General features: G+C 42.0%; 1 protein-coding gene across 1 annotated transcript in view; it reads right to left on the bottom strand.

Moving 5' to 3' along the window:
* DOCK3 (dedicator of cytokinesis 3) overlaps positions 1-16,038 on the bottom strand; it is a 93,529-nt gene that overhangs the window by 12,478 nt on the left and 65,013 nt on the right. The window contains exons 24-46 of the mRNA XM_053469472.1: positions 12,921-13,113; positions 12,480-12,607; positions 12,029-12,175; positions 11,125-11,223; positions 10,697-10,791; positions 9,997-10,072; positions 9,399-9,499; positions 9,253-9,311; positions 8,988-9,136; positions 8,400-8,485; positions 7,654-7,680; positions 6,776-6,871; positions 6,473-6,533; positions 6,265-6,358; positions 5,797-5,945; positions 5,568-5,654; positions 5,301-5,405; positions 4,239-4,380; positions 3,878-4,044; positions 3,416-3,502; positions 3,006-3,185; positions 1,270-1,353; positions 64-180 (exon numbers count right to left, since the gene is read on the bottom strand). Coding sequence (XP_053325447.1) covers positions 64-180; positions 1,270-1,353; positions 3,006-3,185; positions 3,416-3,502; positions 3,878-4,044; positions 4,239-4,380; positions 5,301-5,405; positions 5,568-5,654; positions 5,797-5,945; positions 6,265-6,358; positions 6,473-6,533; positions 6,776-6,871; positions 7,654-7,680; positions 8,400-8,485; positions 8,988-9,136; positions 9,253-9,311; positions 9,399-9,499; positions 9,997-10,072; positions 10,697-10,791; positions 11,125-11,223; positions 12,029-12,175; positions 12,480-12,607; positions 12,921-13,113 — 2,529 coding nt within the window. The remainder of the gene's footprint in view (positions 1-63; positions 181-1,269; positions 1,354-3,005; positions 3,186-3,415; positions 3,503-3,877; positions 4,045-4,238; positions 4,381-5,300; positions 5,406-5,567; positions 5,655-5,796; positions 5,946-6,264; positions 6,359-6,472; positions 6,534-6,775; positions 6,872-7,653; positions 7,681-8,399; positions 8,486-8,987; positions 9,137-9,252; positions 9,312-9,398; positions 9,500-9,996; positions 10,073-10,696; positions 10,792-11,124; positions 11,224-12,028; positions 12,176-12,479; positions 12,608-12,920; positions 13,114-16,038) is intronic.

The following is a 16,038-nucleotide window of genomic DNA, read 5'->3' as shown; positions in this document are numbered from 1 at the left end:
CGTGGGTGGGAGCAAAATTACAGAAGAACATTCCTCCGTTCACATAGAAGATACGGCCTTTACCTGGTACAGACTAGAACGCATAACCTGGAACTGATCCACCAACTTCTTGTGTAGAGGTCGCATCTCGGGGTGCACACATCTTTCATGTACCGCCAGACCCACACCTAACACATGTACCTGTAATGAAAGACATGTAAGATACATGATTCCTTATTACACACTGCCTGACACATGGCAGGAGTACTCGGTTCATGAAACATACGCTCCACTTCCAAGGTCAGCCTCACGCACAATACATGTGTCAATGGGCCTATTTAACACACACATTGCGTGTACAGTCAGTTACACACCATGTATCTGAAATGTGCATACTGTCCTCAAATTGATGCTAACAGTACAGTTTATTCTCATGCAGAACTAGCCAAACTCCTAACATATGTACCTGAAAAACACACAGAACATGTGTGCATCACACACCTATTGTGTACAGTCATACTTGTTTCACACTGTTATCTCTACTGTTATCTAATGTTATCATATACTGTATTATTCATATGTCACCCTGATTATTAAAATACACTGGAACATACACACAACATGTATTGAAAGCTGGGGTTTATACATCAGCAAAACCCGTAGAAGATAAATCTGAAACATACATGTACTTGAGATGTTATGGGCACTTTCAGCTGAAAACACATTGAAAGATGGCCTGCTGAGTTTTTAACATGCAGCATGCTGAAACAACTCTAATCCATAAAAAATGTGCACATAGGACATGTAAAACTTACTGTATAAACCAACACATACGTAACATATAGAGAACAGTCCCTATCTATACTTATGTTTGGCTGTAATTCCTGCCCCACACGTAACATATGTATTGAAGGTACACACAAGACAAAGGTAGCGCTTGCCTTTCATGTACCTTCAGCATGTAACATACTGTACATCACACTTATGTGATCGATTGGCATTCAAGATTGTTTTTCTGTTCCAGTACAAACCCGCTGGTTTTAAGACCTGTATGGATCTGAAAATCCCAGCTGAGCTGGAAAGTCAGGGGTCAGAGTAACACCCGGCATTTTCCCTCTGCCCTATCCTTTTACAAACATCACAAAGAGTTAGTTTTTATGGTGTAGGCAAGGACCACAAAGGATATTTTAGAGCAACTCCCACAACAACAACCATAGACAATCTCCCTACCTACAAGCCTACCAGAGCTGACTTAATACAAGGCACCGGCCTCCAAACACACGCGTGTACCTGCTCCTGCATGAGTTCCTTTAGTTGGCTGATCTTGTCAGCATCTTCAGGGTGCTGTGTGATGTACTCCTTGTCAAAGAATGCCTTGGGACAGAAGGTGCAGAAACATTAGTCAAGGGAATGTTTGTATAGACACATTTAGCGAAGGGTTAAAAATTAATACATGGAGAACTCTAAAACAGGACCACGCTAGCTACTTGGCCAACATGAATCCCTATATCTGACGTTACTCTTTATAGTATTTCTTTTGTATTTAAGCTCATTCCATCATACTTCCCTTATCTAACCTGTCTCTTTCTCTAACTTACCGTGTTTCCCCGATAGTAAGACACCCCCGATAGTAAGACGTATCGGGGGTTTCAGAGGGGTCGGCTAATATAAGCCGTACCCCGAAAGTAAGACATATGTCTTACTTTCGGGGAAACACGGGGGATTTGCCGGGTCCGCCACTCTAAGGGGCCGGGAAGTCCCCACCAAGGCCGGCCTTACGTGTCTGCGGCCGCACAGGATTTAAATTAAAACATCGGGGTTTTTTTTTAACTTTATTTAACATCCTCCATGTTAAATAAAGTTTTTTTAACTTTATTTAACATGGAGGATGTTAAATAAAGTTGAAAAAAACCCCCGATGTTTTTATTTAAACCCTGTGCGGCCGCAGACCCCTAAGGCCGGCCCCTTAGAGCAGGGCCGACCTTTGGGGTGTGCGACCGCACAGGGCGCCACACTCCAGGGGGTGCCAACCTGTGGCACCCGGCACCCCTCCAGAGACGGACAGTAATGTCCGCCGCTGGAGGAGCAGGCTCGCAAGGGAGCGGTATCGGAGGTCTTTAACAGACCTCCGGCTCCCTTGAGTGATTTTAAGCCGGGTTCAACCCGGCTTAAAATCACTCAAGGGAGCCGGAGGTCTGTTAATGACCTCCGATACCGCTCCCTTGTGATCTGCGCGGCAACAGCTGTTGTGCGCCGGGGTTTCTTGTCAGATCCCGGCGCACAACACTGAAGCCGCGCCCACCGCTGTCCGTGCCCTCTGAACCAGGAAGAAGACAGAACTGAAGAAGAGGAGCGAAGAGGAGGAAAAGAAGCTGAAAGAAGAAAGGAAAGGTAGGAAAGCATTAAGTGAGAGTGGATTGGTGTATATGTGTGTGTGGATTGGTGTATATGTGTGTGGATTGGTGTATGTGTGTGTGGATTGGTGTATATGTGTGTGTGGATTGGTGTATATGTGTGTGGATTGGTGTATGTGTGTGTGGATTGGTGTATATGTGTGTGGATTGGTGTATATGTGTGTGGATTGGTATATGTGTGTGGATTAGTGTATATGTGTGTGGATTGGTATATGTGTGTGGATTAGTGTATATGTGTGTGGATTTGTGTATACGTGTGTGGATTTGTGTATACGTGTGTGGATTTGTGTATATGTGTGTGGATTGGTATACGTGTGGATTGGTAGGTGTGTTGATTGGTAAGTGTGTGAGAGTGATGGGTGTTATGCTGTACCATTTCCAATGTCTTTTTCATGATCTAATTATGCTCTAAAAGTACATCATAACTCCCATCACTCTCAATTTTTTCCCAATATAAGACATACCCCGAAAGTAAGACATAGTGGGGCTTTTAGGGATAAAAAGAAAGTAAGACACTGTCTTACTTTCGGGGAAACACGGTATCTTTGCCTTGCTGTCCTCTTTGCTCTTCCCCATATAATTTCCTCATTCATTCACAGTAGATTCTCTTACTTCCTGATAGCGTGTGATGCCCCCATTCACGGCGGCGTCTATGACTCCATTCAGGCACATGCTGAGCAAATTGATGTTCCCGTGTAGATTGTGGTGCTGGTACTGTGTGATCAGTGCACGAAGCTCCTGTGTCTTGTTACCCAGAACCTGCAGTGCGTTCTCCAGAGGGCTGACCTCCACCTGCGAGGCATGCCAAAGCAAGGATATCCTCATTTCACATTATATTCATCATCCCTCTTTAGACTGTTACAAATCAATCATGAAGACCCATCGTACCACATGCAACCTCTAAATATTTTGCATTCACTAACTCTACAGACTCTTGACACGACACAACTCCAAAGCAATGGCTTTGAACAATCACATGCCCCACACAAAGGTAAGCAATTCGCCTTCCACATATACATTACCAGCTCTCTCTTCTGTACTTCGAACCAGCAGGAAATTCCAGGAAGGCTGTGAGACAGAGTGAGAGTGCTGCGCTCTATCCACAGACTCTGAGAGGAAGAGACAGATAACGTCAATATGCTTCTCCTTTGGGAAAGGACACAGTGTGAGAATGTGGAAGTGCAGGAATTCTACATATCTCTATCTAGCTGTTCATATACTGCGCCTACCTGTTATGATGGTTTATTAGAGCTGTTAACAAACAAAAGATCCATATCCTACTCCTGTCAGCCAATGTGGGCTCCTTTGTCTATTTTTGAGTTTGATGAAGCTATCCTCCATCTGATATTTCTAGAGTGAAATTCTGTATTCCAGAATTCCAGATTTCTGCTATTAGATTGCTCGAAACCCCACTTTTCTATCCGTTATAGACATTTTCTATCTACTGAGAGTGCAAGAATGCTGTTTAACATTATTTTGCGAACCTTAAACTCGTTGTCCTTATGCCGTGGTCCACGGTGAAACGGCCGGTCATATCGGAACCTGCGTACATTGTTCACTCTGTAGAAGCTCTTAATTCTTTCAGGAACTTGGTCCATTTGCAATACCCTTGGGGTATCAGGGAGGGGGGTTACTGCGTAGATCTGCAAGTCTGTGCGCAGCATCGTCAGGGACCAATCCAAAATATAATCGTAAATATGCCTTGACCCTAGTTCTAAATTGCATTTAGGCTAAAGTACAATAATCAGCTTTCACATAACGCACTTGGTTATTGTGTTATTGACTCTGAAACACCTCACTGCTGTATAATGTGGTACATGCACATATTCATACAGCGAAGGATACATTGGGAGTCACTCTGCAATATGGTGTCATCAGGATGGTTGAGATGTTGCATTGCGATAGCCTGTGGGAACTCGCTCAGCATCCTCTGCTGAAATGCCTCCAACCGCTCGTAATCATGACCCCGGCAGACAAATTCCTTGTTCTGCCAAAAGGAGATTCATTACATGAGAGGGTGAGTTAACAGAACAACACTTCGCAGGTAGGCGAAGTCATGAAATGACATAGTATGGATGGAGGAGATATTAATGGCGGCACTGTAAAGGGAATATCACTTGGTGGGGTCACACCGTAATGGATTAACGCTTAACAGAACACTGGAGATTAAAAGACAAGTTAAATGAATGCTACTGTAAAGGGTTAAAGGCATGATATTCATTAGAAGATGCACTACATGGGGATGACAGGGTGTCTAGAGAGGTGAGTGAAATGATGGTGAGGTGGACGTGGAGGAAGGGCTCCTGGTGGCCCAAAATGTTTGCTTTGACTTAAAAATATATGTTGGAGGCAGTGTTCGCCTATGCAGTAGTCCCTGTGATGTTGTTTTTCTTGGGGTTTTTGTACATGGCTACACCAGTCACAGGGTGCTAATTATGACGAGGCAAATGGGTTTGCTAGGGAAGATTTGGACAGAAAAAATGGCCCTGACAGATTGCACAACTATGGTTCAGTTGTTTAAAGAAGAGACTGAAAAGAAATGGTATTCCTCGTTGGATCCAGAGATGGCGCACAACGTTTGGTGCAAGATTAAGGGTAGAGGTTTTTGGCATTTTAAGTGGAATGCCTAGGGAGGTGATACGTAAAAAACAAGGATCCTATCTAACTATAATTAAGGTTCAATTATTTGCCTTGGGGAAATGCCAAGGGATATTGGGTACACGAGGGCACAAGGAGACCAGTACAGGGTGAGCAGGGACACAACACTAGGGTAGATTTCCTATTAGGCCATCTAGGCATGTTTTAAGGGGTGGCAAAAGTGCCGTTTCTGGTATATCCAGGCGGGTCCTCCTAGATGAGCTAGAACACAAACACAGGAATGAAGTTGAGGATTGGACAGCCTCTTACCCTCAAGAAGAAAGGAAACTTCTTTCCATAAAATCCCACTCTGAAAAACTCAGGCTCCAGCCTCTGTTGGTCCATAATATGGTCATAAAAGGAGGCCTCCATTTTCTAAATAAGTGAGTGAGAGACAGAAAAAAAGATGAGACAAATAATGAATATATGATGCAGAGGCATTGAGCAGCGAGACAGCACACAGTCCAGAGACAGTACAAAGAACACACTGGATACTGAAACACAGCATGTAGACAGACCGCTAGTGAGTTATCTTACCAGGATCCAGCTCAGACTTTGGTAATCATACAGTTTCTCATACTGAGCAGCGAGCTCCCTGCATAGAGGAACTGCAAACTCCCAGCACTGAGATGGAAAAAGCAAGAGATGTTAAAGTTATATATATATACGGTATATACATATATATACATGTATATATGGTCAGTCATGACGTATTCCGGAATCTGAAAGCACAGATGCCCCCATTCACACATATACAAATACACACCTTGCCCTTGTTGAAGTAGTGAATGATTTTGCGGCTGAGTCCTTCCTTTCGCTGCCACTCACTCTGTGCCGGGTAGTTGAGGAGCTCGCGCAGGGAGCGATCCTCCCAATGTAATAACTCCCAGTACAGGAGCAGAGTGAATGCGGCCTCTGGGGGAGAAAAGGGGGAGGCGAGGGGCAAAAAGTAATGAAAAAAAGGAAACAAGCACATGGAATGGGTACACTTAGTTGTCTTATCGTATATAGCCATATAAAATTTTCCTTTTTAATACATATGAACATCTGCCTCCCTGCCTGAATGCCCCGATCCCAAATATGAGTGGATTTGAATGTATGTGGAGAGAAATAACCAAGACCAAGAGGATAACAGGCAGATTAGATTGGCCAAATGAAATACCTTTAAATTCTGTTTCTATTGTACGCACCTGCGCACTTCTCCTCCTTTAGGTACTTGTTTCTGGGCACATACCTGTATAGCTTTCCGCCTGCAGATGCATGTCACATAGCTTATGAATGTATCTGATGTACATCTCTTCTTTATTTATTTCCGATTTGTAGAAATTCTGTGTAAGTGGTAAAGTAGCTTATGACTGATGCACCGCAACATGTATACATTTATAAACAGCTGTATTTATACAGATTCATACAGATAGATAGGTAACATTCTTCTTCCTTACCATGAGATTAACTGTGCAGCCAACTTTCTTGTTTTCTGTCTCTTCGCCTTTCATACAGTCCCTAAAATAAAACGTATGTGAGATATTCCAGGGGTTTATTCCCCAACACCTGTTCTCCTGTCTATCCCCTGGTTCTCTACCCCTGAACTATCACTCAGTAGCAGTTACTGTCACTGTAATACGTACACTTTCTTTATATATTGTATAAATACTGTAGGAGATGTTAATAGATTAATGACACGTAGTGTATGCATTGTTATATGTTATGTACAGACTGGCAGTTCTACTGTACGCACATCTTACCTGTAGTCCAGAAGTCTCTCCATCAGGCGTGTAACTGACGTCACAAACGAGGCTCCTGGTTCTCTCCATGTCTCCTGCTCAATCTTCTCCAGCAGGCTGAGGATAGAGGTGAAAATCAGACATTCACAGACATGTTGACAGGTGAAAAATTCAGATAAACAGACAGCGGAACCAACAAACAAAGTCACCACAAGACAAGTGGAAAAACACAGCTCAATGAGAAGCATGCATTCAATAAAGAAGGCAGTCAAATGGTTGACGATCCTCATGAAGGAGCCATCTGGACCGCTGGTGCTCTAGTGGTGAGGACTAGTTGACATTTAGTTTCAAGAGATCACAGGGTTTTACCAGAACTTGGAGAAACAAGCTCAGTGTCCTATAACAATATAGAATCTCTCACTGGAAGTGCAGTTCTTCATCCAGGTCTCCTAGGCTTACTGTTAATTATGTTACTGCTACAGAGATTGAATGACAACACAATAAACCATGCATCTAAGTGCCAAAGAATACAAAGTGTCTATTCTCATTTAAAACATTGAATACAGAATAATGCACACGCTGGCATGTGAAACCCTCCATACTATGAGAGAGTATAAGAGTATAAGGCACACAGCAGGTCAAGAGGCCACTAGAGAAAGGATAAATATCTGGAGACAGAGAGGGAGCGAGGGACAAACACAGGGAAAGGGGAAGAGACATCCGCAGAAAAAAGCAATAAAACCCAGAAATCATGCACAAGAGTTACATGTATATGAGCACTGGAAACATTCACAGTAAATGTATAGGTACATAAAGCATGCTTATTTAAAAACACAACACATAACACATTTACGCACTGCATTAATACAATATGACATATATATACCATTCAGCCTTACCTTGGGTACGGACCAAACAGCTGAGAGCTGCTCCCGGCAGCGAGAAGGGGGCACAAATACAGAAACAATCATAATGCTGGCCCCCCATCATCTGAATCAAAGTGCAGCACTCTGCTATATCACTGCACTTTAGAACAATATACTGCTACACTACACCACACCGCGATATGCCACTGCACACTGCACTGTACTCTATACACCATCACATTGTTTCACACCCGTCAACATCACTGACACCAAAGTATTTCTCACACTCATACACACATTGCACTATATACTGCATACAATACCCATCTACCCCACACTCTACACACTATATGGCATTACCACTTGAACTACCTGGGACGTCTGCCCTTCATGTCACCTGAAAGTTACAGTCCTACTCTACAGAAAGCTACAGTCCTGCCGCCTACTACACTGCAATGTGCGATCCGGGTACCTGTACTAAGGTCACTCGCAGTTTTGAATTGTATATATAAAAAAGGCTTGGCTCACAATTTCTTGGAGCCCAAAAATACATATTCCTAGGCTGTACACCACTACTGTAAGAACATAGTCTAGTACTCAACACTGACTTTGAGCAATACAAGTATACCACCTTATACCACCTTGTTACATCATGATACACATTGCTCCAAAGTGCAAGCTACTGCGTTATATGTTACGTCACACCACTTACTACCACACACTTACTACACAGTAAGACTGAAACAGAGGCCATAAACCAAAGGACCACCGATACTTACAGAAGACTGAAGAGCTCTCGATAATTTTCATCTCCTTTTCCCTCGGAGACCAAAGTGTCCAGCTTATCAATGAGTTCAGCCTCCACCTACAGGGACAAAGAATCAAAGGGACAAAGTTGAGCCTCCAAGGAACCGTAGGCTTTGGGTATAGCGTAAGATGCACAACTTTCTTCTTCCCAAAAGGTGGGATACCAAATCTCAAATGCACACAGATCTACTGTGCACCTATGTAAATTATATATATACCATATACACCTTGGATGGCATCATTTCTATTCATCCCATTTCTCTACTGTGGTTGTTTTACTTGATGTGTATATGGAGGGATCACCTATAGACTAGTGGTCTTGTGTAAAAAGTACTGGGTCTTTTCAGCGATTTGCACCTACCACTCCTCTAATAATTTGCCCCTGGCTTCCATGGTGCGTGTGCATTTAGGTTGAGTACATATTCCTCTCCTGTGGTAGTCTGTTTCCACATTGCCTGTCTGTATGTATAACCGTCTATGTATTTGTGTTGTCAATACATGATCTATGTGTAGGCATGTCTAGGGATCAAATAAATGTTCTTGACACCTATGGGTCTCACCTGCTTAAAGTTACCATTGCGCCTTTGTTCACAATCCATCATGTCATGGAATATGGGGATCATTATATTTCGTACTTCTGGCTGAGGAACCAGAGACACCCCCAGGAAGGGACCAATCATTCCTGGGATAAAGTGATATTTGTGCTCTCCTGGAACATACAAATGGAGTGGACTGGTTTTAAAAGGACAAACAAGAATCACAAGAGCAATAACAGCAAGATAAAAGAAAGAGAAGCGGAAAGGCATGGACTACACGGTCACCTACCCAGGTTCTGCCACATGTTGAATAGTTCATATGTCATCATGACCCTCATGTCTCCATACCTAAAAAAACAAAACATGTCAATGTGACTTAGGTAATATTCCGGATAATTGACCTCGTAGTGTCCGTAAGGGTTTGGCTCTACTCACTTATCCAGGATCCGTCTCCTCTTGCCAGCAGCAAAGTTCTCTAGCTGCAGGCTGGGCTGGTTTATGAACAGAACAGCCAAACTAAAGTAAGAGTTCCACACCTGCGGAAGGAGAATAAAGGATGGGACATGATAAAACGGGGTACATGAAAACATGTGCAGGCATGAGATGAATGAGTGTCATATCTGTATTATATAGAAGTATCAGCAAAGAATAAAACAATTATTTCAAAAAAGATTTAAACAGCAGAAATACATTTACTATTCAAAACTCGTTTAAATACAGCGTATCCGTGTATAGAAACTACATCTAGAAAGTGTATCTTTTTTTTTTTATTGCTGGACTAATAGTTATTTCTGAGTACATGAGAAATGAATGCAGTAAGTGCAGATTAATCCTCGCGTCTATTACTTTTAGCTCATATTATAGCAAAATTCTGACGTATATTTGATTCTTTACTTAATGATTTAAGTAGAAACAAAAACCCGCAGCATGATGGGATATTATCTGCAATGTGTTTGGTAATTAGATAAGCAGCATTTAATATAATAATAATAATAATAATAATATTTTGGGGACTGTTTTACATCTGAGTTACCTTGAAATCAAAGTCCCCTTCACAAAAATTCTTGTGCACCGCCGGTGAAACGTATTGAATAGTAGTCACAATGATGCTGAACACAGAGAGAAAGAATATTTTAAGTATATATGTCTACATATATACAGAGTGTAGATCGCACAAGGATGTGTGTCTATGTGTATATACAGCCTGATGGTTCTCCTTTTGGTAAATAAGGTGCTTGATCTCTATAGATCCTACTAATCATCATTATTGGAGGCTGGAGGGGGATAAGGAGAGTTCACCAATAGTGGTTCGTGGGGGCTTGATAGAAGATCAATGGCATACATACAGGGGCCAGAACAGATGCAGAGGTGGCCAGAATCCCAACGGTGGACAGAAATACCCAATGCTCATCGGGGGAAATAGGGGATCAGACCCCCTACTGTATATCTGTTACTAAGGCCATGGGGCTATGACCCCACCTTACCCAAGTACCATGACAGATGGTGAAAGATCTCTGGCTTAAAGGCACTGATCCCCTGCTTTCCTTGCTAGGTGGGCCTTTCCCCCCACTTTTACCAAACAGGAATGCAAACTGGCAGGGGGGCAAAAAAGCATCACACATGGGCAGCCTTTCTGCAGTTTAAGTTTCATTTCGATTGCCTGGGCTACTCTGATAAGATGCTAGCAGCACACACTAAACTAATGGGTGTCCAGCTCTTGAAGAATGTCTCACTTGCTGGCGAGGAGTCTCATAACGGTCCAGTCTGGGGGGAAGACGCTCAACTTCAGCAAATTCCGAAAGACACAGAAAATTTTCAGCAGGAATTCCTGGATGATGGATAAACGTGTGAAAGTCCGACTGTTAACAACGATACATTTCATACCCCACAAATGTGTCAATCTAGTAAGTAATCTGTGCAGCAAGGACTGTACCTAAGATACTTAGTGGCGTATGTAGCTATAGCCAGTGATGGAGTAGTGATGGAGTATAACGCAGAAGAGTGTTAACTTTTTGGAAATAACTGGGATTAGTTCTTGTGCCTTATTTTGATGCAGTTGTCGTAATGTTTCTACAAAGCGAATTTATCTTAATTCCCAGGCGCACTGCCCATACCCTATAGCCAGCCTTCCACTTGTCCCCACGTTACCCCATCTGCTTACCTTTAACTCTTCCTTGCTCTGGAAGTTGTGCAGTAGATGCTGGTAATGTGTATCTGACATCAGACGGAGCAAAGACAGGAGACAAGAAACATACTCCCCCTGACGGGGGCACTTAATCAGAGCAAGAACACTAGGGTGGTGGCGGTAGAGGGGAGGGGGTTTGATGAGGTCACAAATGTGTGAAATATGATGCACAATTTGACAATTTATCAAGTGAAGATATCAACTACTCTGATGATAAAACTATTTTCCAAAACCCATTATTACATGTATGTTTTTGACAATACCCACAGTTAAGTAGAGGATCACTGGTTTGTTTCATTCGTAACTAAACTAACTAAAGAGTGTTTTCACCACTTGATATGTTTTATATTCTTATCCAAAATACTTTCAACAATGTATTTAAGTAATTTAACAATATAAATACTATTTCATCTATAAATATGCCACATATACATTCACACAAAAATATGCCTGCTGCAGAATCCAGATCATTCACCCAAAACCTCTATTCATTCATTTCTGAAAATGTTTTTATTTTAAAATCCGATTAATCGGAGTTGCTGGCAGAATGTCTAAACATGATACAAAATCACACAGATACAGTAGTGCAAAAATAATCAGAAAATACAAAATTTTCTTTGATTCACCAAATTAACCCAAATGCTATATTTTAAAGTGCTCTTCGACACACTGTTGACACTGAATGGTCAGCACAAAAAGAAACCTGTATGTCTCGGCATGGATCTGCCAGGCTTCTCTATTGGTATAGAGGGACGTGTGTTGTGGCTTGTGCCTTCAACGTCCAGGAGATGTACCACACATACCCACAAGACTGATATGAAAGGTGTGATGGGATTGTCTGGGAGGGGTTAGAAAGAAGAAGTGATTGTTAGTTACTAACAGTTATCTCTGCTGTACACTGTGGACACCGCTGGCCTCTTACCGCCTCCTGGGCCTGAGATTTACTCATGATAATGAGCAGGGTTTGAAGCAGCACATCTAGAAGACTCTCTTGCAGCATCTGTACCTCCTCTCCTACATCCACCTCCTGCCGGGAAGACAGAGCGTCACCAGCTGCATCCATGGACCGCTACAGCTGGGTGCAGGCTGAGCCCACACTGATCTCGATGTAAGTTTTATTTATATATATATAGTTTTGTATGGGAAAAAGTGACAACACTACACGGAATAAGGCTTATGTGTAATTCTAAGTATAATTTAAGCTCGTTATTCTTGGCATTACCCATCATACTATTGATGATAACTGCATTAAAACCACTGGATAAGGATGTTGATATATTTACAGTTTGGTTTCAGTGATAATAGTTTCTATACGCAGGCCTTATTCTCACCGCCGAGTTGCTCTTGATGATGGAGAAGATGCTGCTGAGAATTCCCGAGCAAACTAGGAGCTCCTTCTGCTGCCGGAGGTGCAAGTGGATGTGATGCAGGACCACGGGCAGAAGGATCCTACGGGCATCTGCAGGCAAAGTAACATCTGCTTACACAATGCAGTGTTATGCATCTGACACTTACTTGGCAAACACTGCTACCTTATGTCTAGTGTAAACATATAGGTTGCCACTATTTGTCTGCGCTAGCACACACTACATGGCAATTGTTGGCTCAGAGGCACCTGGTCCAACTCGATTTATATGCTGGTGGGTCAAAGCTTACAATTAAGTGGAGACCTGTGGCCCCAAAAGCTCCCTGGTCATATAATTCTAAAGCCCAATATACATTACAATTTCCCCCCATACATAACCTCATGACACAGAGTACAGCGCCCCCACCTGGGTATGTGAAGAGCCGGCAATCCACGGTGCGGCCAATAGCCTGAAGCTTCACCACGTCCATAGATTGTCCCAAATGCAAGGTGCTGGGCAGACTGCTGAGGGTACCACGTACAAACTCTGCCACCTCAGTCACAGAGAACATGGGCAACAACTCCTCAAAGATTGCCGGGAAGGAGCTGAGGAGGGCAGCCTGCAAAATGGCAGACATTATCAACACACAGCCAGCAATATGCAACACACAACCCTGCAGTAGCGTGAACTACCTTTCCTTCCTCCTGTCTGACCATTTATACCCACCAGGCACCAGGTGTGTATGTGTTTCTGAACACGCAGTTATAGTGCCTGTTCTAAGCTTAAAAGCCCAAATTCTCAAGGTCACCATAAACTGGTTAATTAACACATATTATGAGTACAGAAATCAGATTTAACGTCAGACGGCAGTCAATGGGAGCCATCTAGTTTACCCAGGTTTCTACCTGCTGGAACATCTGGTCTCATCTCATATTCAGGATAGTTTTATGACTATCCCATACATTAAATTTACTGTATCAAAGTATCATCTGCTGGAAGACTGTTCCACCTACCTAGAACCCCCTCAGTGAAGAAATGCTTTCTTTCTACTATGTCCTCTCCTACAAAATGTGTCTCCTTCATATATGTATTTATTATTCATTATATATTCATATAATACTCACACCGTGCCACGCTGAGGTCATTTTTATATTACTCTGTAAAACGTGCACTATTTTAGTAGCCTGTCTATTCCTGCAGGTCTCATTTGGCTTTCCATCCACATGGCCAACCATTCTACATCCCACCCTTCAATACAAGGATTCCATTGGGAGCCCACGTCATATCCCTGTGCCCTTACCAGTCTTGACACAAAGCGCAAATGTTCTGGGTTTAATACAGCATTCTGAACATCATACCTATTACTGTTTAGCGCCAAATTGTGACCAAAACAAATCTCAAATTTCCAAAAAAAAAATCATAATTACCCGTAAATTCATCCACTAATTACTCAAAATTACTATGCTGGATTTTTAATTATTCAGGTACATTTTTATTAAAATTTACCGTGCTCAGTACTAAAACTATTATTAGCATAACATATATATTGTTACACGCTTCACCAGATTGCTTACTAAATTAAACATGATGACAACAAACTTACCTGGCAAAAAGAAGGTGGAATATTAATAATAATGAGTATTAAAGGATTACTAGCACCCAAAAATGAGAAAATCATGATCATGCAAATAAAATGCCAAAATAAACTCGTCGGTGCCTCTTGTTGTCATCCACAAGCGAGACCCATATACTGGAGTCTAAAGAGTATCTAAACCTTACAGATCGGAACCCATGCTCTTCAAAACATACAAAGCAGGTGTTGTGATGAGCTGTGAAACGTGTTTAAGGGTTTAATTGGCTTCTTTTGTCCTTTTGGGTTTATTTCCATAATTCTTAAGCACACTGTACCAAAATCGACCATCATTAGAAATCCAGGGATACCCACCACAGGACACCACGTATTTTTGGAACATGGGGCCCCTAAAATGCTTACTACAGAGGGTCTGCCTCATTCCTCTGATTTATACGACGGTTTACATCTCCCCCTGTCTGTCTCTCTCTCTGTCTCTCTCTCTCTGTTTGTGCTTGTAAAAGATTATTTTAACGTTAATATGTGTGATGGGCAAAAAGCGAACTTTTAATTGGCACTGCCATGGCAACATGACAGCAGCATCCTCTGTCCTTGAAATTACGGCAGATAAAGAGTACATTCTCCAAAGGAAGGGTATTCAGGGTTATTTAGAATCATTGTTGGATCATTCTTGTACGTGTAGGAAAGGGGACATCAATTCTAATAAAATAGCTGGAAAGTTTTCCACTGCAGTGAAAGAACGTTCTAAACACAGAATAGAACACAGAATGTAAATGTATACCACGGGGAACAACAACACAATATTTACAAGCGATATATTTAGCCATTAATATTATGGAAATTATCAGCTAATCGTATGCCTATTTAATGCATAATTTGGTAATTTATAAAGGTAATACGCTAGAAAATATATAGAAGTGAGATGTCTCTATATCATCAGCTATTAAATGCAAAAAGAAAAATATAAAGTTGCCAAATGTGTCCACAAGCCTCTGATTGATGTCATATGATGTCATATGCCGATATGGAAGGCTAAAGGCTATACAACGTAGGAACAATGGGGTTAATTTACTTAACTGGGAGTTGGTATGAAAATGTCAGCTTCAGTTACTTTTTATCACTATAAATTCAGAATGGCCAGCCCCGGTACGAGTCCCCAGGAAGGGACACCCAAACTGGGCCTGCAAAGTTCATATGGGGAATGAAGAAAGAACTAGCTGAGCCGTCCTTAAAGGAGAAACCTGCCGGGGTTGGTTATTCATAAGAATTCCGTAAGTTGGAGCACTGGAACAATTACAATCGTATAAATAAGATAAAACAAGATAGATGAGTAAAGGGCCTTGCAGTTTGGTTCCTATTGAAGGCTCACTGGAGTTGAGCCCAGTAGTCACAGTGATAGCGCTGGGCGCTTATGGAGTTCTTCTGTAAGCCTCCCACTTGTGGAGTCTGGCAAGTGAAAGCAGCTAATCGTGACTTCGTAAAAAATAAATAAATCAGGATTTAGGGAACAGACTCTTCTGAGTTTTTCAATCAAAACACATTTATCACCACATGCAAATTATTTCAGGTTTCGGAATCTGTGTTAGAATTGTGACAATGCTATGGACAATAAGGGGACTGACAGTTTTAGGGAAGTGGTGAGCAAACAGGGTATAATGAGCAATAAAATGTAAATTGGTAGACTGTAGAAAGCAAGTGTAATGGTCACAGAGATGCATTGTGGAGGAGGATATGATATGCGATATTCACAAGGCAATGCAATATGTACTGGGTTGGCATTATTAGCCACAGTGCTTAAATGGGTCACAGTAGGTATGGAAGATGTGATGGTTAAATAATAATATAATGAATGGAAAGGAATAACAGGAGAACTTTTCAGTACTAAGGGAATATGCACTGAACCCACGTTCTATAGACTGTGGATTGCAGTAAAGGTTTCAGTGATTGGTGCTA

Source organism: Spea bombifrons, chromosome 6, assembly GCF_027358695.1.
Source record: "Spea bombifrons isolate aSpeBom1 chromosome 6, aSpeBom1.2.pri, whole genome shotgun sequence".
Classification (NCBI taxonomy): domain Eukaryota; kingdom Metazoa; phylum Chordata; class Amphibia; order Anura; family Pelobatidae; genus Spea; species Spea bombifrons.
The sequence above is the reverse complement of the archived record's forward strand: the minus strand, read 5'-3'. Positions and strand labels throughout refer to the sequence as shown.